This window comes from Crinia signifera, chromosome 3 (assembly GCF_055691185.1).
Source record: "Crinia signifera chromosome 3, ASM5569118v1, whole genome shotgun sequence".
NCBI classification, from domain to species: Eukaryota; Metazoa; Chordata; class Amphibia; order Anura; family Myobatrachidae; genus Crinia; species Crinia signifera.
The window spans coordinates 82724292-82749945 of NC_139219.1; the positions used below are offsets into that span (position 1 = coordinate 82724292).

Consider the following 25654-nt stretch of genomic DNA (forward strand, 5'->3'; position numbering starts at 1 on the left):
AGCAATGGCATGGATATAATACAGGAAGGTGCAGCACTCACGATACTTTGTTCAAACAAACAGCATGACGCCACTGCAGTAATGTCAACGTTTCAAAATGTAATATTTTGTATCCTGATGACAAAATATAAAATTTTGAAACGTAGACATTACTCCAGCAACGTCATGCTGTTTGTTTGAGCAAAGTGCCGCACCTTCCTGTATTATATATATATATATATATATATATATATATATATATATATATATATACATATATATATATATACATATATATAATAGGAAACATTTTATTTGACATTTGTTTCTCTATTAAGGATAGGGAACTTCTGTCTAGAGGTGGTATTTGCAGGTCTATTTAAAGATAATTGAATACAAGACAGCATACAAGTTTATGTGAATTACATAAAATAGTAAGATATATAGAGTAAATAATATATATGGACAGATCTGTTACAGCACAACTTGTTCTACAGAAGATTTGAAAAGTCAGATGTGTCAATAGAAGCCAGGCCAACTCAGCAAAAACTTATGGCATAAACACATACTTGCCTACTTTTGAAAACTAGTTTCAGGGAGATTATAGTCGGTAGTAGAATTTTGCACAGTGCTCCATTGAGGGGGCGTGTCATGCTCCACCCAAAGGGCATGTCTAGTTCCATATATGTAGAGATTGTGAAAAGAGATCGCGAACCTAGAAGACTGGCACCTAGAAGCCTGGCTGTGTACTGAGAGGAATCTTGTAAAATGACATATACAAATGTAGATGAGCCCCAAAGCAAGTAAGAGCTACTATACTTGCTAAAGTGCTGGGAAATGGTGCTGATGATTAAATGTATCTCTCATTCCTTTTTACCCCCAAAATATAACAGTGTAATATGGGCTAGGTGAAATGAGGGAGATTGCTAGACTAATGAGGGAGAGAGGGAGATTGCTGCTATTTCAGGAAGTCTCCTGCAGAATGCAGGAGGGTAGGCAACTATGCATAAACACCAATTAGAAAGCAGTATAGTGGGTCTTTATTTACATGTTACTAAGTTTACTCAATAATCAGGGGCCATGATGGTATGACTCATTGCTAAGGGAGTGTTTAAGATCTGGGAGGGTGCTATGCTCCCCCAAGAAATGTCTCAGCAATTGGTAGTCTCCTGGATATTCAAGTACAGTATGTGCGATGGGGGTTGTAGGACCTGAAAAGTTGAGTAAAGGTGCATACTCACACCGTACAATTTTTTTGGCCAATTTTGTTGAAAGACATTTCCCTTGAGCCCAGTGTACTGGATGAAAGATGTTGATGAAAGATATTGATGACAGACGAAAGATGAAAGATCTGACAGATGAAAGATGAAAGATCTAGCTACAGTTTATAGAAAGATATTCAAATTGAGCTGCATGCACATTTGACGAACAATCTTGATGAACAAACGGCCGGTATCATCATCATCATTCATTCATTGTTCATCGCAGTCATACTGAAAGATATTTTGACCAATTTCGTTCAGAATGGCCGAAATGAACGAAATTGGCCAAAAGAATTGGTCAAAAAAATTGTACAGTGTGTATGCACCTTAATGGCCTAATGGGCCTGGAGCTGGAAATATTCCAGGGCCTGTTATGAAAAGTGGAGAAGGTGATGCCAATGCCATGAGTCATGTAGAACCCATACACTATATACCTCATGTCTCCCTACATATATAAAAGGAAGCGGTACATCTGTCAGAACAGACTTAGGTCTACAGTCATTAGGTCGACCCCGGACGGTCAACTGTCCCCAAGGTTGACAGGGTTAAAGGTCGACATGGCTCAAGGTCGACATGACTTAAGGTCGACATGGGCCAAGGTCAACATGGTTTTAGGTCGACAGTCATTAGGTCGACATGAGTTTTTCACTGTTTTTTGACCCAAATGTCGACATTTTTGACATGGACACAGTTGTAGTTGAACCGCAGCCCCTCGCTTCGCTATGCTTCGGGCACGGTGCCTCGCTGCGCTCGGCACACTATTTTATTCTCACACCACGACCTAGTGGATGGTAGGGCATGAAATACCGCCTGTCGGCACATGTCGGCTCAAAAAAACAGTGAAAAACGCATGTCGACCTAATGACTGTCGACCTAAAACCATGTCGAACTTGGCCCATGTCGACCTTAAGTCACGTCGACCTTGAGCCATGCCGACATTTAACCCTGTCGGCCTTGGGGACAGTCGACCTTCCGGGGTCGACCTAATGACTGTCTACCTAAGTCTGGTCTGACAGATGACCGTTTCCCATATAAAAGTACAAGAATTGTATTCATGTGTAAAATAAAAATGCTATATTTTTATGATTTATGGCCAACCATGTAGCCAGCTGGTGATCCTCATGCTGTCATGATGATGGGTCTATTTTAATGCGGAGGCCTGGAGCTGCAGCCCCATCTGCCCCATTGTTAATCTAGCCCTGATTGCATGGCCTGCACCACAAGTAATAAGCTTACATGCAATGTGTGCCTGGGATTTATTACAAACGTTGAAAGCTATGTAGACATCTGTCCCTCCACTAATGTGTCATCTGCTGAATGTCAATGGTTTGGAAGTTACTGATAAATTGAATGTTTTTGCTGGGTGTGTAATAAGTCTAACAACAAAAGCGCTAGACAGATGTGTTTTGTGAGGTATTCTGCTCTGTGGTTTTGTAGTTGTGTGTTTTAAGTACAATGTTGTGTGTGTGTTACAAATGCAAACAAAAGGTCATCTGTTTACTTTACCTTTTTTATATTCCCCAAATGTTACATGTTGGTTTATTGAGAGCTTTTATGTTTATACTGTACATGCCACACCCATGGTTTTTAACATTCAATATCCAAGTAACTCTGCCCAAGTTGGTTGGAAAACAAAACAAATCAGATCATGTTAAGAAGAAACATAAACTACAAATAAGGTTAGCCAAAAACCTCCTGTGTATCAAGTACTGTAGAAAATAAATAGTGGTCCACCCACCGCCATCTTATCTAGCATGACAAATATAATGATACACAGCCAGACTTTCTGTACTACCAAACATGTACAGAACTTATTCAGGTTTTCCTTCTTGTGCCAGAAGTTTGTGGATGCACAAGAGTTTGCAAGTGTCATGCTGTTGGATTGGTTAGGCAATCCAGTTACAAGTGACTTTTCCACTTAAAGCTTCATCTAAACACTTTACATAGGTGATTTTCAACTAAATAATTTAATAAACGTGATACAATAACCTGGGCTAAAGATTATAGGAAAGGAGCAGCAGCCCTATGGTTGAAGTAACTGATGACAATTGCATACACTACATACAGTAGGTCGGTCAGCATTCATAGTTGGATTGAGACACGAAGGGCCCACCAGGCTAATGCAATGGTAGAGACCCAAGCTTAAAGGGGTACGGTTAGCAAATGCTAACTCCATCTTTAATGGACAAAACTATGCTGCACTGCAGGTAGGGCTGATGTAACATGTGCAGAGACAGTTATATTTGGGGGAGTTATTTTGTTTCTGTGCAGAGTAAATACTGGCTGCTTTATTTTACACTGCAATTTAGATTTCAGTCTGAACGCACCCTACCCAAATCTAACTCTCTCTGCACATGTTACATCTGCCCCACCTGCAGTGCACATGGTTTTGTCCATTAGAGAGAGATTTTGCTTTTGCAAGCCAACCTGAATTAGGCTCTAAGTTAGGCAGCCCTATTCCTGGCTGCAGTAACGAAAATAAACTGATCACTCTTGTTATTTGCCAGGTGAGTCTCTTTGCAGCTTAGCTACTATATATTTGACATTTATTTGGATGTATCACATTTGGAACACATTGTTTGGGTAATGTGCAACTTAATAGGGGAAACCACAAGACCATAAAGAATTCTATGCACTACTCATTATCTGGGTCATGCCCTCTTAAGATGTATTTGTTCATTCATATACATTACAAAATTCCTTAGTAAATATGCCAAGATAAAACAATTCACTCCCACGGTGAGACTAATAATATTGGGGTCATAAACCCCTCCTGTGTCACCTTCCTATCATTCTTATCAGTCAATAGATCAGGGAAATTAGATAACTAACAACTCACACCATCAAATACAAGAGTTTCTAGAAGCACACTAATGATATATAGTATAGTAAAAATAGTAGTAACAAATTGTGAGAAGACTCCAGAAATATTTGAAGGTTCAATTATTAACGGTATTGCATAAGAACATAGGTTTACAATGGGGTGTACTCAATGCTTTCTGCGAGCTGTGACAGCGAGCAGTGCTGCCTGCTTCCTGTCACAGCTCGCAGGGTCAGCATTCAACTGACCCCCTGCACACGCCATCCCCCCCCCCCCCCCCCCCGCGCTAGGTTTTCGGAGCAAGGGGGAAACGGCGTATGCGGGCTCCCTGCATTAGCCGCAGGGGGAATCCTCGCTGTCTTCTTCTCGTTGAATAGGGTGAGCGGCCAGCGCAGGGGTTTAACGGCAAGGATATATATTGAATATATACTGTTATTATTTAACCCTTTGAGTGCCAAGTGAATTTGACAAAATAGGTGTGAAAATTGGCAAGCAAACATTTTTATTCATCATAATGACCTGTACTGTTTACCTTATATAGGAAATATAATCTTTTTTTACAAAACCTATTTTATTTCAATTTATATAACACATTTGATCGACGCTGGCATTTTTAGCTGGTATTTTGCAAATCTCTCACAGAGATGTTGGAACTCAAAGGGTTAATACATATTAACAAACCGGTTTCATTTTGGTGTGTGGCTTTTTGACATGAAAGCAACATAAAATGTATATGAGATTTCTAAAAATTTCACACAGGCAAAAAAATCTGCTTCATTTCTTCCCCTGCTGTAGTTTATGTGCTCACATGGGACACTGTACTCCCAAGTAAAGCATCATCAATAGACTTGATTATTATTATATTTTACTGTAAGAAAATTGGAACCGACTGTACTATAGTAGTATAGTATCTTGTAATGAATTAAAATGACATAGCATTGCTAGAAAATTACAGGAACTAGTTTGTAAAGTAGAAGGATGGAAATTGTATACTGTTTGTAACAATCCTAAAAAATCATAGAAACATAGAAACATAGAATTTGACTGCAGATAAGAACCATTTGGCCCATCTAGTCTGCCCCTTTTTTTACCCTTTAGGTAATCTCAACCCTTTTTAATCCTTATTTCTTTGTAAGGATATTCATATGCCTATCCCAAGCATGTTTAAATTGTTCTACTGTCTTAGCCTCTACCACCTCTGATGGGAGGCTATTCCACTTATCCACTACCCTTTCTGTGATTACCCTATCATGCCAGCGTTCTGTATGGCACTGGAAACATTTTGGGATTATATGACACTTTTACTGATTTCACATCGCAAAATGAAGGTTCACACCGAGACCACAAACCTGCATTTTGGTTTGCTGACGTCATCTGGGGGGTGCGGCAGGGAGTCGGCGCATCGGGGGGAGGAGGCAGCACTTCGAGCCGGCGCTGCTCCAAGTGCTGCCTCCTCCATAGTGTGAATGGGAAATGGGTCGCTCGTTTAACCCGTTCACACCGCCTAGCAACGCGGCAATGAACCGGTAAGGACTCTGTTTTACCGGTTCGTATTGCCGTGTTGCTACCTGTTTTCGGGACACGGTAACTTCTTTCACATCGCACTAATTACCGGGTCAAACCAGCTTGTATCGGGTAATTAATTGTGATGTGAAAGGGGTATGATGAGGTAGGGAATTTACAATTTGAAATCACTGTATCAACCCTGTTATTTGCATTCATGACCATGGTAATTCCCAGGAAAATGTAGCTCACTATACTGTATAAAGAGGTTATTGTAAATGTAAAGCATTTGGATGTTACTTCAAGATATGTTAATGAAAATTGTAAACCACTGGCACCTGCTGGTACTGTATATCTGTAATCTACATAATGATGTGGTCTAACAAGTTTGATGAGTCAGGGAACTGCAGATTTCAGTGCCTCGGGTATGACATTGCACTCTCCCGGGTTAGGGAACCTCCTTGGCATAAGAGAAAGTATAACTGTGCTGAGACCTTTAGGGAAGATGCAGAAGATACAGCCAGTCCCAAACTACACAGATACTGTAAATATGTCAGACTCCACCTCTGTGATTGCAGGATGCTGGAAATGATGCCAAGATGTCTCAGACATTCAGGCATCTCTGTATATATGGGAATTGTTTAATCCTGATTTGCAAAAAAAAACAACATATCTAGAATATGAGAACGCTGCTGTTAGCATTATGACTTCAGATTGGAGATACAGTAGCTATAGTCCACTTATACATGTGTAACTCAGCAGTTAACCTGTCCTGAAGAGCTTACATTCTAGTGAATTAACTAACAGCGAGTTGTTGTCTAAGAAAGCATGTCACCGTACACTCTGGTACAGCTCAAACTTACAGCATCAGCTGTCATTCTATACATTAACATCATGCAGTATGTGTGGGCAGCTCAGTGCCAGCCCATGGTTAATGCAACCTGTAAGTGATTATCTAAGTTTGGGTGGTCATTATAATCTTTCCTTAATGTACTGTCAGCCTGTACCACATATTACACTCACAGAGGAGAACACAGTTCCCCTCACTCACCACTTACAGCACCCAACCAACCACCTCTCTCTCTCTCTCTCTCACACACACACTCACACACAGTCACACACATAATCCCATGTCTGTCAATCACGTTCTCCCCATTGAGAAATGTGCCACAGGCTGAGCCACCTGCCTCCCTCTGCACACACATAGATCACTGCTGCTGATACTCCCCACTAGTGGCTGAGATGTATCTCTGGGCTATTACCAGAGCAGCGCTGTCTAAGCATGCCCCTAGTGCTGACTCCCCACCCCCTGCCCCAGACAGTCTCTCACCCCTGGAGCTTGTGCTGCTGCAGCTGCTGCATAGTGCTGCTGCTGCTTGGGCTTCTCTGCGCATCCTGGTGGAGGTTGCTGCTGCTGCTGCGGGAGAAGGAGAAGTGCCGGATCTGGGCCGGCTGCTGTCTCTGCACCAGGGAAGGGTTGGAGCTGACTCTGCTCATCCTGCGGCTCCGCTCCTGGGCACTCACATGGCTGGCACCGCTGTGCTGCTGGCTGTTGCTGCTGCTGACCACCACATTGCTCCTGCTCATAGCCACAGAGTGCTGCTGCTGCGGTTGCTGGTAGATCCCCGGGGGTCCTGGGTGCACTACATAAGTGATCTTCCTCACTCTCTCTATATTAGCCAGGACAGTGCACAGACAGAGACACGAGCACAGGAACACTCCACACCTGTTATTAGCCATGTATAGAGAATAAATCCAGCATACACTATATAGGTGTTGTATCTATAGGGCTGCTTCAGATAGAATGGCTCTCTTGGTTCTATATGTATATGTATGCCTTCCTTTCTTCTGCGGGTTCTTCTTCTTTCAAACTCTGTGCCCCCTCCTCCTCCTCCTCTCTGGCTGCTAAGCCAAGAAAAGAAACTCCTCTTGTCCCAGGGAAAGTTCAGGCTGTATGGAAGCAGAAGCAGCTCACTTGTAGCCAGCTACAGTAACAGGCATGCCTGGGATATGGAATGGGAGAGGAATATGCAGCTTCAGGAGCTGGTTTTAAACCAGCAGCCAAAAAAAAAAAAAAAGTGACTGAGAGAGAGCGAGAGAGAGAGAAAGGAGAGAGAGGGAGAGTAGTAGGAGGAGGGGGCAGTTCAAGGGGCTTCTATAAGGAGCAGATGTTTAGGTTGCCTGAGCTGCCGGAGCAGGGCTCTCTGCCTGTATGTATGTGTGAGTGTGCTGTGGAAGACACACACAGAAAGTGGAAGCTACAGTAAGCTTAAAATGGGTTTTAATCTGTACAGCAGCCACCCCCCTGAGTTATGAGGTCACACATTACATCCTAGCCTAGTGTAACACATATTTAGCATTGTTTTGCTTTTGAACATGACAAAGTCCAAATGATGACTTAATGATCCTAATATCATAACATCTGTTAATACTGTTTTTAACATTAAATGGATTTTTTGCATTGATGTAATGTTTTACGTAATAATTGTAGGACTTTTTGCTAAATATATATATATGGTTTCAAAGTAAATAAGGCATACTGTATATTGCTCAAAAGCAGCTTGGCTGGACACATTGCATAGATACGCTATGTGACCACACCTGCATGCATACTTATACCCATTTTTCATTGCAACTCGGAGCCAGGCTATTGCCAGGTTGGTGAAATATGGACCTGGGTCAAGGTGCAATGTGAAAGCACCACCGCTTATAACCCGGTTGACCAACCTGGAGCTCCTGGACAAACAACAACCTGTTATACAGTATGATAGTTTGAGTCTAAACACTATGTGCTGAATCTGATGTCTGCAGCACTAGCCACTAAAAGTTACTCCCCAGTAACTAAAAGGCTTTTGTAATAAAATGAAAAGTAAGTGACTCTGTGCGCTGACACCTGTCCAAAACGTGTGAGAAAAAATGAAGTAGGTGACAAAAGTAGGTATAGAGATATTCTAGATCTCTTCTCCTGACTAGAGGCTCTCCATTAATTTGTATATTGGAGACATATGGAAAATAAAATATTCATATTAGTGTGATATTGTAAAAATAACACATTTATTTGTAAAAAACACACAGATGCTGGTGTTTGGAACGCCTGTAGAAAAGATCTTTAGATTCTGAAGTAATTCTGGTTCTCCGGAAAACCAAGGGCTCAGGTGTTACAAAGGTCCAGTTCTGAAAAATCTCCCTCCACCAGTGACACACTTCAGTCTGCTGCAATGCGTATCGGGAGCTATTTGTCCCTTCCTCAGGAGTGTGACACACTTTTTGGACAGGTGTCAGCGCAGAGTCACTTACTTTTCATTTTATTACAAAAACAACAACCTGTGCGTGGCTGCAAATACATCTGCAGCTGTGCCCACAGGGGGAAGACTATTCACAATCACTCATCATCAAATTCTTTTCCCCCTGCTCGCATCGCTGAGTAGGGGGTGGAGGCTGCAGCTGACATCAGCAACACCTCCCTCCCAACAGCCGGACAACGCCTGCGTTTTGCGGGGCACTCCCAGAAAATGCTGGCGTGCCACCCCCAAACGTCCTTGTGCCTGTCACTCAACTTGCAAATGGCCAGCGATGAATTTGCAGCCCAGCGATCGGGTCTGAATCAGGCCCATAGTATGTTCACACTAGGGGGGAATTTATTAAGATGTGAATTCTACTTCACATGTGATGTTGCTATGGGCAACCAATCAGAATCTACTTCTTATTTATTTAGCAACCTCTAGAAAATAGTAGACAGGATCTGATTGGTGGCCCATAGCAACATCATATGTGAAGTAGAATCATATCTTAGTAAATATCCCCCTAGGTGATATGCACAACAATATTGTTAATGATATCTTTATACAGGATTGGATTGGGATAGAAAACCAGCCTGGGAATTTTTTAGAAGCAGTGCTCATGGAGGCGGGGAATGTGAAGTGGGTGGGGTCTCTTGAAGTGGCGGGATTCATCCTCATAGGGCATGATTCTGAGTTGGACACAGTTGCCGCCATACTTGTATCTTTTCCTGCAGTTCTGTCTGTGACTTTATACTAGTTCCACTGCAATGCCCTTCCCTGGTGTCATAGGCGGATTGTGAATTTAAAGTGACCCTGTGTGCACTTTACACGCCACATCGCCTGCCAGCCACCTTCTACCCCCTAACACACCAATACCACCAGTCTGTCACCATCTGCCTTCATGTCAGCCCACCAGGAATCTTCCCAACGGGTTCTATAGCCAATCCGCCCCTGTTGTTATCACTGGTTAAAAATATTACAGTGTGTTTAACCTTTTCAGTGCCAAGTGAATTTGTCAAAATAGGTGTGAAAATTGTTGTAGTGTAGTGTTTACCTTATATAGAAAATATAATTTTTATAACATTTTTTATTTGAATTTATTACAAATGTGAGCAACAATGGGATTTTTAGTGGATATTTTTAAAATCTCTCACAGAGATGTTGGCACTCAAAGGTCTAAAACTATCAGTGTGTACGCACCTTTACACCTATGTATACTAAGTACAAACAATATGCCTTCAGACAGGACTGAGTAGCCCGCATTTGCTTGAACACATCGGCACAACACTGCAGTTCCATTAAATCAGTAGTAAATGGATTTGCAATGCTAGATTATCCCCAGCATTTCTCAGCATACACTTTAGGAATTCATGTAAGGTATACTATTTTTCAGGGGAATAGGGATGAAAATCCTGATGCTTCTTAATCTGTATTCTCTAAAGGGCAAGTATAGCACAGTCTGTCTCTACTCTTGATACCGATGTCGCTTGACGGCACATCAGTATCGTATGCAGGGTTAACAGTGTGCAATTTTGGCTAACGTAATATATATATATATATATATATATATATATATATATATACAAAGCAGAAACAGAGTGCGCTAATGGTGAAAGTACACAATTTTTCCTCAGTTTATAAAATATTTAATAAAAGCCAATAACACGGCTTATAAAAGATACACAATTTACACGGTCATTTGGTGGAATCAATTAACATAGTGTCTGGTGATTCAATACAACAGCAGGCCCTATGGCTTGTGACCAAGCCATAGGGCACCCAATGCATTGATCAATTCATGAACCAAATCTCCACTATTTATTATCAGTTAATTTAGTGTGTGCAGAGCCCCTACAATGTCTGTTTAAACAATGTGGTCACAAGCCATAGGGCACCCCAAAACTAGGAAAGGTGAGTGCCGATGTTAAGTGTATATATTGTTTATTAGATTAATTTTTAAAATTAGTCTTATTGTGGTCACATTCTCTCATGCACCCTGCTTTAACTAAGATTCCATAGCTTATGTTAACCATTTCCCTAGATGATAAGTGACAGGTGTGTTGGTAGCTGCTCACCTATAAAAGCAAAGTGTGTTGTGAGCTTCAGACCAGATAGCATGCCTGGAATCAAACATTGATGTGATAGCTATGTGTATTGTAGCCATTTTCAGCGATAGTGTTAGGACCTGCAGAAAAGTGGGGTCCCGTGAAGGGGGCTGCAGGCTTAAATGCATTGATCAATTCATGAACCAAATCTCCACTATTTATTATCAGTTAATTTTGTGTGTGCAGAGCCCCTACAATGTCTATATATATGTCTATATATATATAAACAAACGAAGAATCCGGCACTCCACAACTTAATGTAGACAATACTTGCTCCGGTGCCTTCCCAGGTCAGCGACCAAATATACTGTAGATGGCAATAAGGCGTCACTCGGAGACTGGATACAACTTCAAAAATTTATTGTGTGGTGACCGACACCAGTGTTTCGAGACAACAGCTCGTCCTTGAACCCTGAGGACGAGCTGTTGTCTCGAAACACTGGTGTCGGTCACCACACAATAAATTTTTGAAGTTGTATCCAGTCTCCGAGTGACGCCTTATTGCCATCTACAGTATATATATATATATATATATATATACGACATCCAAAATTAATGGGCTAAACCAAGTGCACTGCAGGTAGGGATGATGTAACATGTCAAAGAAAGTTAGATTTGGGTGAGTTATTTTGTTTCTGGCTGCTTTATTTTTACACTGAAATTCAGATTTCAATTGAAACTAGAGATGTGCAGGTTCTGATGTACTCTGATTTCAAAGCAGGATCCTATTGGCTATCCCAAATCACTTGACAGTTGATAGCCAATAGGATCCTGCTTTGAAATCAGAGTAAATCAGAACCTGCACATCTCTAATTTAAACACACCCCACACAAATCTGAATGTCTTTGCATACTGTATGTTACGTTTGCCCCATTTGCAGTGCATATGGTTTTGCTCATTAAAGAAATAATTTGCTCAGCAAAATTGCGCATGCATCACAAATAGCAATACATTCGCAGATCCATTTACAAAAACTGAATCATCAAACATTTTACTATCTGAGTAAGTCTACTACCCATACACACGGTTCAATGTGGTCTATTTTCTATCAAAACTGCTTAGATTTCAATTCAATTCCAAGCGCGGCATCGAAATCAAATAAAAAAATAGACTGTGCAGGGAAGAGTATACTGTATAGTACAGATCTGTAGTATATAGTCCAAATCTAATGCATTTGCCTTGCCGTGCGATTAGATCCCAATTCAATCAAATAGCAAAGCAATCGCACCAGACTCCACTAATCTGCTAAATAAAAAAGCTGGAAGTTGTCATCGCTGGCATCAGAGAAAACGCCTTGGCACGCCTGTATTTCATCAAACACACTTATAAAACACCATGTTTCTACCTCTAAACGCTTGCTTCCTACCAATCAAACTGCGACTGCCATGTGTGCTGATATTTGTTTGCAAACTGCGCCCACACACGCACAATGCGAATGCTGCGCACGGATTTTGAATTGTCTAATTAGTGATCCGTTGATTAAATATTTATAGCACAGGTCCTTCACATACGTCAGGATCTGAATCAAGGCCATAGTAAACTGTTTTCCCATGATCTCTTTTTGCACTAGGCATTATAAAATTATTTAATTTTATGAAATGTTGCAAGTTCTCTTAAGTATACTCGCCTACCTGACCTTCTCCATGAGGGAGAAAATGTTCTGTTCCTGGACTTCCCTGGTAATGTATGATTGCCATCACCTGTAGGGAGCTGGTTAATGGATTAGAAAGGTGTGTCACCACAGTTGATGGCAATCATACATTACCAGGGAAGTCCAGGAACAGAGCATTTTCTCCCTCATGGAGAGGGTCCGGTAATATGCTCTTAAGGCTAGTTACCCCCCAAGGCATAATAAAAATGCCAGTGACACTGCGTGCCAAATTTGTTATCAGTACTTGTGAAAAAAATTTGAAGGGAAACAGGTCTGCTGAAAATACTAACCACTAATGCCTCTTTCAGACCGCACTTTAAAAACGGTATATTGCCGTTTTTTTACCGTTTTAAAACGGTAATGTGTGCGGTCTGAAAGGTGCAGGACCATTTAACCGGTTAGAAAAAAAGTTTTTTCTAACCGGTTAAAATGCAGGGTCCTACCCGTTTCAGAACCGGTATTTTAGGCTCAAAATCGGTTCTGAAACGGTATTTAGGACCCAGCCAATGAGCTAGGTCCTAAATTCAGCACAGTGAATACTTAATGAGCGCTCATTAAGTATTCACAGCACTGGAGCCCCCCCCCCCCCGCGCGCACTGGAGCCCCCCCCCCCCGCGTGTCGGCGCCCCCCCCCCCCGTGTCGACTTACCCCGTGCCGGTATCTCCGTTGTGGTTCCCGGCACTGCAGCTCAGTATGCTCGGAAAGCACTTATGAAAAAAGTGTCTTTCAGAAAATGGCTGCCCCCATACGAAAGACAGTTTTTTTAAACAGGGTTTCCTATGGGGCAGCCATTTTCTGGAAGACACTTTTTTCATAAGTGCTTTCCGAGCATACTGAGCTGCAGTGCCGGGATCCACAACGGAGGTACCGGCACGGGGTAAGTCGACACGGGGGGGGGGGGGCGCCGACACGCGGGGGGCGCGTGTCGACATGCAAGGGGGCGTCGACATGCGCGGGGGCGTCGACACGCTCTCGGTCGACACGCGCGAGGGGGGGGAGGAGGGGGGAGCTGCACGGAGGGGAGGGCTGAAGGCTGCACTGGCTTTGACCCTGTATTTGGAAAGTTTCCAAAAACGGGTCTGCCAGTGTCAAAAAATCGGCACTTAAACGGTAATATACCGTTTAAGTGCTGCGGTGTGAAAGGGGTTTTATCTGGCAGACCCGTTTTTGGAAACGTTTCCAAATACAGGGTCACAGCCAGAGATGCGGTCTGAAAGCAGCATAAATGGCACAGACAGCACCAGTAAGACATTGGCACCACTCTGCAGACACAAATTGCATTTAGAATCTTTTAGCAGCAGTCAAAATGGACGAAAAAGCTTTATTTATAATTCTAGTGTTGACAGGGGCCCAGTATGTTTTTTGGACATTCATAGGGTTTATTTATCATTGCTCCCTGATTCAATTAGCTGTGGGTACCATCCGCGCAAGTTACCAGAGGCAGGATTTTATCGCAGCTCCTGAGGAAAAATCTGTGTTAAAATGCAGGTTTGCATTTTAATACTCAGTCAAACCCACTGATTCTACACTGTGGGCCTATATCAGGTTGGTTTTCAAAAGCAAACTCCTTATTTAATGGACACAACCATGTGCACTGCAGGTGGGACAGATGTAACATGTGCAGATAGAGTTACATTAGGGTGGGGTGTGTTCAAACTGAAATCTAAATTGCAGTGTAAAAATAATGCAGCCAGTATTTACACTGCACAGAAACAAAATAACTGCCCAAAATGTAACTTTCTCTGCACATGTGCAGTGCATATGGTTTTGGCCATTAAAGGAGTTTGCTTTTGCAAACCAAACTGAATCACCCCTGTATGTAGAATCAATAGGTTAGTGCATGTTAGCCTAGTGATTACTACGTGAGGAAAAGGCTAAGTAATTGAAAAAAATGTATGAGCAACACGAACAATTAGCTGCAGGGTGTCTGTATTTATTATTTTTAGTAATGCTTGTGGTCTTGTTAGATGACACACGTTTTTGAAGCTTAACCAGGAATGTGGTTTATTTGAGTGAACACAGAATTAATAGTAGTCCTGAAATGGTTAATGTGCAGGTATGCAGTATATACCGTGTATAACATCACAGGCAGGTATACACAGGTGTATTCAGGTGTTGCAGTAGATCAGGGGTGGGGAACCTCAGGCCCTGGGGCCGTATGCGGCCCCCGTAGCCGTCTGAGTGGCCCTCCCATCCACCAGGCGGCTTTGCCGGGAGTCAAGTAAAGGGGAATTCTCGCGAGAGGTCGGTAGTTCCTCTTGATCAACAGCAACTGGAGACTGTCAGTCCTATTCAGCGGTAGCCGCCGAAGTGTGGGACGGCTGCAGCAGGACAATTTGTAAGAGACATTTTAACATATGGCCCCTGAAGGATTTTTCCCCCATACAAACGGCCCTTGGCACAAAAAAGGTTCCACACCCCTGCAGTAGATGGATGGAAGTCTCTGTGGCAGTACTTGCTGTGGGTCTGGGAGAACGGGGTAGCGCTGAGTGCTATGTACAGGGATAGCTGACAGCTACCAACCCCCCTCCCGGCACACTGAGACAGTGCTGGACTCCCCTCACATATGACAGCGTTGGACACTGCAGTAGCGCTGTGGTAATGGACACAGCATGGGGACACCCTGAAGGCAAGCTAGCTGGGGATTTTCTGGGGACAGCTGTCACTCAAATGTAACACAGCAGGGAGACGCTGGACAGCAAGCGCAGGGGACCAAGCAGCCTGGAAGCTGCCACGGAGACAGGTGCTGATGGCACCATGTTAACAGTTTTGTACATTAAAGAAGGAGTTTGCTTCTGCAAACCAACCCGAATCACCTCCTGTATGTAGGATAACTAGGTTAGCGCATGTTAGCCTAGTGATACTCCTGTATGTAGAATAACTAGGTTAGCGCATGTTAGCCTAGTGATACTCCTGTATGAAGAATAACTAGGTTAGCGCATGTTAGCCTAGTGATACTCCTGTATGTAGGTTAACTAGGTTAGCGCATGTTAGCCTAGTGATACTCCTGTATGTAGAATAACTAGGTTAGCGCATGTTAGCCCAGTGATACTCCTGTATGTAGAATAACTAGGTTAGCGCATGTTAGCCCAGTGATACTCCTGTATGTAGAATAACTAGGTTAGCGCATGTTAGCCCAGTGATACTCCTGTATGTAGAATAACTAGGTTAGCGCATGTTAGCCTAGTGATACTCCTGTATGTAGAATAACTAGGTTAGCGCATGTTAGCCCAGTGATACTCCTGTATGTAGAATAACTAGGTTAGCGCATGTTAGCCCAGTGATACTCCTGTATGTAGAATAACTAGGTTAGCGCATGTTAGCCCAGTGATACTCCTGTATGTAGAATAACTAGGTTAGCGCATGTTAGCCTAGTGATACTCCTGTATGTAGAATAACTAGGTTAGCGCATGTTAGCCTAGTGATACTCCTGTATGTAGAATAACTAGGTTAGCGCATGTTAGCCCAGTGATACTCCTGTATGTAGAATAACTAGGTTAGCGCATGTTAGCCCAGTGATACTCCTGTATGTAGAATAACTAGGTTAGCGCATGTTAGCCTAGTGATACTCCTGTATGTAGAATAACTAGGTTAGCGCATGTTAGCCCAGTGATACTCCTGTATGTAGAATAACTAGGTTAGCGCATGTTAGCCTAGTGATACTCCTGTATGTAGAATAACTAGGTTAGCGCATGTTAGCCTAGTGATACTCCTCTATGTAGAATAACTAGGTTAGTGCATGTTAGCCTAGTGATACTCCTGTATGTAGAATAACTAGGTTAGCGCATGTTAGCCTAGTGATACTCCTCTATGTAGAATAACTAGGTTAGTGCATGTTAGCCTAGTGATACTACGTGAGGAAAAGGCTAATTAATTGAAAAAAATGTATGAGCAACACGATCAATTATCTGCAGGGTGTCTGTATTTATTATCTTTGAACCATATATTGACAGGTACAAAATGTTTACAGATAAAAGGACACCTTCAGAATGTCATTAACCACAGTGTTAACATGGAAAAATGCCAATACCGAAAATAATATTGACAGGTACAGTACATTATGTTAACATCGAATTTTCAGCCAAACTCCTGATTATAAACCCCACCCCTCAAAATTCTATTATCAACATTTTGCCCATGTTGGCATTTTGACTGGGTTGATATTTGCAAGGTGTGGACATTATAACAGTCGACATTATGGTGTTGGCCTTGTGACTTTAGACATGATTTCCCCATAATGATTAGATACTGATTATGGGGTCATACATTTTCTGCAGTGGGTGCCAGAATCCCGACTGCTAGGAGGCCGAACATTCCGGGTGATTCTGGTTGACTTGCTAAGCAGTGAAAAATCTAACACCGCCCACCTCCTGGTGCCCACACAAATGACCGCCCCCACCGCAGTCTGCACATCCCCGCCTCTTTGCGAATGGATGTTATGCATATAAATATACACCCAGGAAACGCAGGGAGTTTGCATGCGACTGCCCCCTACCTGCCTCACTCCTGACCCCCCCCTGTGCGATCACCACAGCGACAATGCAAGTCACCGAAGATGTCCGCTCAACAATCCTGCACTCGCACATGTGCGAATATGCGCATACACAGTGCGTTAACATCGGTCCATGTTGCGAATTCGCCAGGGACCAGAATGAGGGCCATTGAGTCACTGAGGCAGGTTAGCGTGACGACGGAATTTGGGGGGATAGGTTTAGGCAACAGGGGAAGTCGGTACCCGTATCCTGACCGCTGGCTATCTGTATGCATTCCATTTATAGATCTAGGTTTTATCTCCTTTTTAAAAAATTTCTTGCTACCGTTATGATGATTTATATAATACATTGAACTATTAATTTTCTATGAACATGTGAGTTTGTAAGTACAGTATGTAAGTCTGATTGGAATCAGGGCTTAATGTAGCCCTGGAGAGGTGGTGGACCCCATTTCCACCATGTTCCCCCCCCCCCCAACACACACCACTGGGGTGTGCCTTACACAACTTTTTCCCCAAGTGCCAGTATGTTAGGAAGCAGCTCATTAGCTTTCCACACAGATGAGCAGCAGTGGATGGGTGCGACTTACTTGGGTCATTTAAGGGAGGGAGTGGTTCTTTAGGGATAAGCTTTATTCTCTGTTTCAATAGCATTTGTTTAAGTAAGGTATTCAGCAGGCATTGAGGGTGCTGTTCATGGTGTATGGTAATCTCTCTTCAAGAATCCACACAAGCTGCAAGCCATGGTATACTTTAAAACTATGTTTTATGAGACCCTTCATTGTATCACAGCTTTGTTTGTGCAATGGATTTCCTAGGAGACATTCCCACTATGCACATGCCTTTCACCTCATACCGGCAGGATTACACAATGCGCCTCCAGTAACATAATCAGCTACAGTAAACCAGAATGATCAATACCACCTCAGATTAGTGGGAACTTCACAAGCAGCACAGTTCAGACTCAATTTCAATTTTCACCTCCGTGTGAATGTCCAGCGAGTTTTCACTGACAGCTTTCATTTGTGAATATTTTATGTACACAATAAAGAAAGCATGACACAATAAAAACAATTAAAAACAAATGTTTTAATGAAATTCTGCAAACACAATAGCAGAATAGATAACAAAAGAAAAACAATGGCAGACTATACACAGAGGCAGCCATTTTGTAGGGTCAATACATTAGTTAAAGACAATTCATCCGTTCAGTGTACTAGTGATAGATTTTTTGGCGTATCTTAAAGTGAAAGCCAGAAAAGCATACAGGGCCAGATGCACTAAGCTTCAAAAGTGATAAAATGGAGAGTAATAAACAACCAACCAATCACCTCCTACCTGACATTTTTCAAACACAGTCTGTGACATGGCAAGTAGGAGCTGATTGGCTGGTGGTTTATCACTCTTCATTTGATCACTTTTGAAGCTTAGTGCATCTGGCCCTTAGCCTGCAAAAGGTGCAATCTTCATTGTGTAAATACAAAACGTACACTTCACTTTTCCATACGTGCCACCCGATGCTGTCTGGTCTTTGTTTTTGATAACCGTGTAATGATAAGTTACTCTACAAATAGCGTCAAGCCGTCTGCATAAGTATATTGTAACTGCACCAAATGTCATGTTATATTTGTAACAACTGGCAGTGCTGGGGATATAACATGTGTGGTAGTATCTTATTGACCACAGTCCAATTGACCCTGTCAACAGTATTATTAGTGACTGTCACTTAAATGTAACTTGAATCTCAAAGATAACATGCATTTAAACATTGTTACTGCCTGGAAGATTCCTTTTATTTTAAAGTTTTTATTTGTATATACATTTCACACTATATTACTATTATTATTTTACTTATGCTGTAAAAAAACAAAAATCACCAGTATGTGTAGGTCTATGAAGTATAATAGCTGCGGGACAACTGATTGGGAACAGTGGGGGGATTTGCACACTCATACTGCTGAGACACTTAACAGCCCTGTGCCAAAAATATACACCATCATTGTGGTGGTTGTAATGTTGACACAGCAATCACTTTACACACAGCAGTTATATATGCTTTTGTATACAGCACACTGGGGATACAGTCACAGCTTATAGTTGAAGCACTCTGTTATCTGAGTCAGGCCTATGCAAAAAATAAAACCTTATTGCAACAAAAAGTACACTTCAAGAATAATTATTTTGGGGGTTTTACACTCAAGGTCCATACAGACTGGGCGATTTTGCCCAACGTGTATAGACAGCGATAATGGGGAAAATCGCTGGGCTGAAAATTGCTCAGTGCATACACACTGATCGATTTTGTCCGTTTTAGCAATTTCCCAGGGGTGGACTACTTTCCATAGCAGGACACTATGGAAAGCCATCCACCCCGTTGCTTATCTGCTGGTAAGACCAGCAGATGAGCGGTGGGACAAGTGATGATGCAGAAGCACGCTTCATCGCTCACCGCTCATCACTGCCCCGTACACAGTAGGTGACTTTTCAACTGAAAGTAGCTCAAATGGCAAAACTGAGCTGCTTTCAGCTCCAAATCACCCAGTCTATGGGCCTTTAGCCTACTGAAAATTGGGGCTAATTTCATGGTGTGAAGGGCAATCGTTTGAAATTTAAGGCTTGGAACACTAGTTTTTCAGGCTTTACCTCATCCCTTTGCATCCCAAAGTTTGCTGTCTTTAGGTCACCTGTTTAAAGTAAGTGGAATGCACTATATACTAGGGCTAATTCAGGACTGATCGCATTGGCATGTTGCCAACATTTTCCAGGAGTGACCAGGACATTGCACCGCAGTTTCCTTTTTCCACGCAAGCTGTCCTGGAAAAAGGAGTTTGTATAGAGCAGGCATGTCCAAACTATGACCCTCCAGCTGTTGTGAAACTACATATCCCATCATGCATTGCCACAGTTTTGCTATTAGGGAATGCTAAAACTATGGCAAGGCATGCTGGGATGTGTAGTTTCACAACAGCTGGAGGGCCAAAGTTTGGACATGCCTGGTCTAGAGTCTGTCCGGGACCTGCTAATACAGAGAGTATTCCTTTGAGAAAGTTGTCAGTTGGATGGCGAAACGCATCAATATACAATCATTTTATTTAATCCTTGGACTTTGAAGCTTATTGGTTGGATAACCCTCTGAGCTCACTTGCTTCTCATTCACCTTGGTCAAAAACTCTGCTTGAGGACCTTTTCCTCCACTGAAAAACTGCATTTGGGACAATACCACCTGTTTACATCTTGGGTTGCCTTCTCTTCTGGCCTGTGATCCTGCCCCATCTATTATGGACAGAGACATTACAACACGGCAACAATAACACAGTCAGGTTCTATGGATACCCATCATTACAACTTCCAGTGTTAATAAGAGAACAACGTGGATAAAGCTAACCACCATAAGTATAACTGCTCAGTCCAATTTTATTATTGAATTCCTTTTTTTTTTTTTTTAAACGCACTATTCTGGTCAACTATTAGCCATTACATTGAGAATAAACTAACTTTTTTACATTATCTTGTGATACCCAATTGATCTACTGCTATTTATTTTTATTATTTTAATATATTTTGAATAATTACTTTAGCGCTCCACTTTATTCTCTCTTTTTTCTTGTTTGCATTTTTTGCTTTAAGGAACTGACTATTCCTTTGTGTGTGCTTCTTAAACACATACACACCATCTCTGGCGCCTACTTTTTACCAGTTGGTAAATACTTTCCCTTTTATTTCATTGGTTGCAGTATTGGTTTCCAGACAGAGACTCATTATTTAGTTGCACCTTCCACTAACGAAGGTGTTAGATTCTCTGGCCACCACCGTGGCGTTCTCTCTGTGCCCCTGAGCTCTGCTTTCAGCGATCACGCTGCAGGCTCAGGGACCGGGGCTGGCAACAGGGTCTTTATTATTCTTTCCGGTATCATCTTGTGCACTGTTGCATTTATTGCTGTTAATTTACGTTTACCATCTTGTGTATTACATATTTGTATACTCGTCGATACCACCTTCTAGCATTGTTGCTGTCCTGGGGGTCCTGTGGAGCTTTGCTCTCAGATTCCTCCCGAAGGCCCATAGATTTTAGGGGTATTCCACTCTTATCCTTGCCGTAGTCAGTTTCACCTTTTGTCATCTCTCCATTTCGGTAGATGCGTTGTCCCCTGTTAACACCTGGGAGCATCGGGGTTGGAATAGTTGCTAAAGGTGAAGCCTAGCACTGCACTCACCTGCCGACCACGGGGAGAGAAAACAGAGCGTAGGGTTCTAGTTTCTGTGGTTAGCTCCGAGAGTTGTATCAGAAGGCCAGATAAAGCTTATGTGCTGTTCATTTTTTATCACAAGTCTCACTGTTGCATCAAGACAATTGCTTTTCTAATGTAACATCCCTGGAACTCTCTCTATCTGAAGGTAGTCATTTCGGCCCATATATTTTTTAAACCCTGGAAACTACATTGTTTAACTACAAATCTATACAGATTTAATTAGGACTATCATACTTAATGACTATCATACATACTGACTATCATACTTTCTGAGCTCTGCCCAGAATTGAGAGTAGCACAGCCATCTTGAAGTAAACAGGGTTTAGAACTGTATGTAAGGGTCATACAATCTACAGGGTCCTAACATGAGTGGTGTGACCCTGTAACACTGATTTTTGTGGTAATCGAGATCAATAAGGTAGTGTTGGAGGGGGGGAGGGTTGGTGGACGATGACTTAGTTTTACTACTAGTTTAACTTGTCTTTAATGACAGACAGTGCTGACCGTTATCCTATAGCCTATGTGTTTGCATTGTGCTGACGTCTTTGGAATATCATTAGCAAGTAGTGCGTAATATCTTAACTATATTTGCCTCAATGGACCAATTTCCACTGTGGGAATTTTGTACCACATCTTGTTTGATTTAGTTAATAGATTACTGAGTAGTGCTTGTTAAGTTTCAATGACTCATTTGAATTAATTTTTTAACACTTGAAGTAACTATAATGTACAGAAGACTATTGCATACAGCTTGGCATAATAGTACACACATATATTCCTATTATGAGGGTCTTCAAACTTGAGTATAAATGTATGGAGTCTTGTCAGTTCTCTTTTATTGGCACTAGTACATATAGGAAAACATGACATTTTTCACATAACAACAGCTGTGCCAATCTCAGGTACCCTCTTCCCTGACGGCAGACTTTTGTCCAATGTCACATTTGATGATAAAAGAAAAAACACAACAAAAATAAACAAATGATCTCGTTTGTTCAGATCTTCTAAGGGAAAATAATACCAAGGGGTTATATTATAAACATGGGCTTGCTAAAACGGTGCTTCCTGTTGTATTTGAACCTGAAATTTAAAAGGCCAATGCTTTTAATAGCATGCAATACACCCTGCATTTTACTATTAAAAGCATTCCCTTTTAAATGTCAGGCTCAAACACCCGGGAAGCAGCGGACTTTGCAAGCCGCCTTTTCCTAAATAAACCCAAAGGTCTGCCAAAGTTCATTGCATCACCAGAACCAATTAATTTATATTTAGTATAATTACCTATTTAAATAACAAGTTAAGCTTTGATATAGATCAAAGGTTGTCGATTACTAAGCTGAATAACAGACATGATATAACAAGTGTATGCTTCCCAACAATTAAAATCATCAAAAAGATGTTGTCACCATGGGTGTGGCCGCATCCCACAGGCTGTCCAGCACTTCTGAGAATCACAAGGCAGTCCTCAACCCCAGTCCTCAACCCCAGGCCTAAATCATTAAATTGCAATGAGCATTGACATACCTCAAGACATCTGAAAGTTGGAGAAAACCAGTAAACCATTACTGGCATTTTTAGTGTCCTGGGCGAGAAGGAATCGAGGCAACTCTTCTCCCCCCCTCCCCCCCCCCCCAGACACAAGGCTAAGATGCCTCATTTAGGACAAGATGTACCAAGCTTGACAAGTAATAAAATGGACAGTGATAAACCACCAACCAGCTACTACAGTACCTGTCATTTTTCAAACACAGCCTAAAGTAGTGCCCTAGTTAGCATACTTTGGGACTGACAGTAGACACTATGTAACATGGTACCCCCCATTCACTTTATGACCTACATTGCCCCCCGTTAATATTATGTCACATGACAGTGCCTCTATTCATATTAGACCATACTATATTGCCTCCACTTGATATTCGGCCTCATTACAGTGTACCAATTCATATAATATAATTACCAGTTCATTTTATACCACACTACCATGAGCAGGTCCAGGGGGATAACTATATACATTATACTGTATGCTCCAATTCAAAAGTTTGAGAGCACCCCATACAGTATGTACCACCCAATGGTGGAAAATGTATTTAGTACATGTAACTTTGACAGGAAAGATGGGCCCCTCACAGTTATGGGCCCCTATGGGCCCCATAGCAGCTGCACTCAGTGCACCTATGCCCTTGCTGGTAGGCTGTATATGTTTAGCCAATTAAGAGACCCACAATATATGCAGTGATGCACTATGTTGTGCTCTCTCTTTACACTCACCTGAGCATGAAAAGGTGTTTAGAGACATTGAGACCGAATCCTGATCCAGGTTGTGAACACCTTCATTGTGTAAATGGGTAATTATGTTTTCATTTATATTGGTATGAAAATGTACTATCTAATATCTATATTTACTGTTTCCATACTTACTACACTATTAGGCCCTTGTCTTTAGCACATCCACAGAAATTTTCCAATTGATCACCAATCAGATCAGCATCAGCTCCTACTTATGTTTCATATTGGGGCTGCTCGACTGCGCATGCACAAACTGACTGCAGCCCATAGAAGCCAGATTGGGCTGGGTGATAAGACAGGGAGTGGCTGCCTATAGGAAGCCAGCTCTCTACTTATCGCAGCCCACACTGGAAGTCCTGGAGGGAGGAAACACCAATAGGAAGTTACTGCCAGTCACAATGAAACAAGTGCAGTGCAGGGCTGTAAAATCCACCACTGAATCAGAACTAAAACTGCTGCCACCTTAACAACTATGGAACTGTACTCCAGGACTTGTTGCAACCGCTGTATTAAGTGCCTATGCATGTATTTTTACATCAGCAATGGTACTTGTATATTAACTACTTTATTATTTATGCATTAATATATATATATATATATATATATATATATATATATATATATGGAAACTTGGGGGATAAGCACTCATTACTTGTATCCAGAATAGGTGGGTGCAGGAGCCTATAAATTGCCAACATGTATACTTGATTTGTAAGGTCCAGGCTCAGGGTTCCCTTATTAATAAGCACAGCAGTATCCCCAGCAGCTATTAACGATAGCTGGAACGCACAACGCACAAAAGCCGCTGTGGAACGCACGGCCATTTTAAGCAGCTCCTATATAGAACGATAGAGATTTCGTTGCAGACACCCGTGTAGCACTGTAACTCTCTGGCACAATGTGGCCATATGTTTGATCCACCGTAGAGATAGTTTATTGCTCTGGGAAATTATATATATTATTAAAATCGCGGCAGACGGTGCTGGAACGCACCGGGACCGCTGTGAAACGCACGGCCATATTGGATTGAAAGTATTTCCGGCCGGCGAACCAATCCGCTTGCGCCATTTGATACATGTGATCAGGGACACATGAGCCTTGCAGGCACCAGTAGGTACTGCACCAGGCTGTAGATAATTACCACATTAGGCTGCTATATAAGGGAGCCCTTGAGAACAGGATCATTGTACTTGAAGTGCTTGTGCTGTATGGATGTGCCAGGTGAACTGTCTTGACAAAGGCCCTCTAGTGGCCGAAACGTCGACCTCAATACAAAAGTAAGATGTTTTTGTATCTCTAACAAGTACCATTAAATTACTATTGGTCTTATTGGTGAGTGCTCCTTGTGGATCTGTTTCTGGCTCTACACCTGGGATATATATATATATATATATATATATATATATGGAAACTTGGGGGATAAGCACTCATTACAGAATAGGTGGGTGCAGGAGCCTATAAATTGTAATAGAAAAACTTGATATCTGGAGAATATTTGAGGCAGCACTCCTTATTTCAAATGCAAAGTCAAATTTATTTCATGTGTTGACTAGCATCGACATGTGCAGGTCTGGGATGCAACTGATGGCAATAATGATGTTTAAAAGACATGGGTTCAAGTCATATTCAAAGCATATTCACCAAAGGTACAGTATGGTAGTCTATGAGCCCGTTTCAGCTTATCCAGCCTTCATCCTGGACTGACCCACAATAAAACAGTGCCCCAGTCTGGTTTATATAGCAGTCACCGATTAGAGTTCAATACACCATAGTGTAGTGAGATGGCTATTCAGGCCAGAGATACCAGCAATGCATTACGCCGCCCCCTGGATCTCCATATAAGGAGTATCCGGCTGTGCACCAATCAACAGGTTAGCTGCGCAACACACCTCCGTGTGTGCTGGATGCCGGCGTCCCATGACGCACGCGTCTCTCACTACGTGATCGCGCATGCGCACTAGTGTCTCCAGACGGTCCGGTTCTACCAGTAATCTACTGTTGAGGAGACTCCACCTATAATGTG

General features: G+C 42.2%; 1 protein-coding gene across 3 annotated transcripts in view; it reads right to left on the reverse strand.

The window, feature by feature from the left end:
- LTBP1 (latent transforming growth factor beta binding protein 1) overlaps positions 1-7813 on the reverse strand; it is a 350064-nt gene extending 342251 nt beyond the window's left edge. For all 3 annotated transcript variants that reach the window (XM_083176114.1, XM_083176113.1, XM_083176112.1), the window contains exon 1: positions 6896-7813. In XM_083176114.1, coding sequence (XP_083032240.1) covers positions 6896-7305 — 410 coding nt within the window. In that variant the 5' untranslated portion in view covers positions 7306-7813. The remainder of the gene's footprint in view (positions 1-6895) is intronic.
- Positions 7814-25654: the final 17841 nt, after the last annotated feature.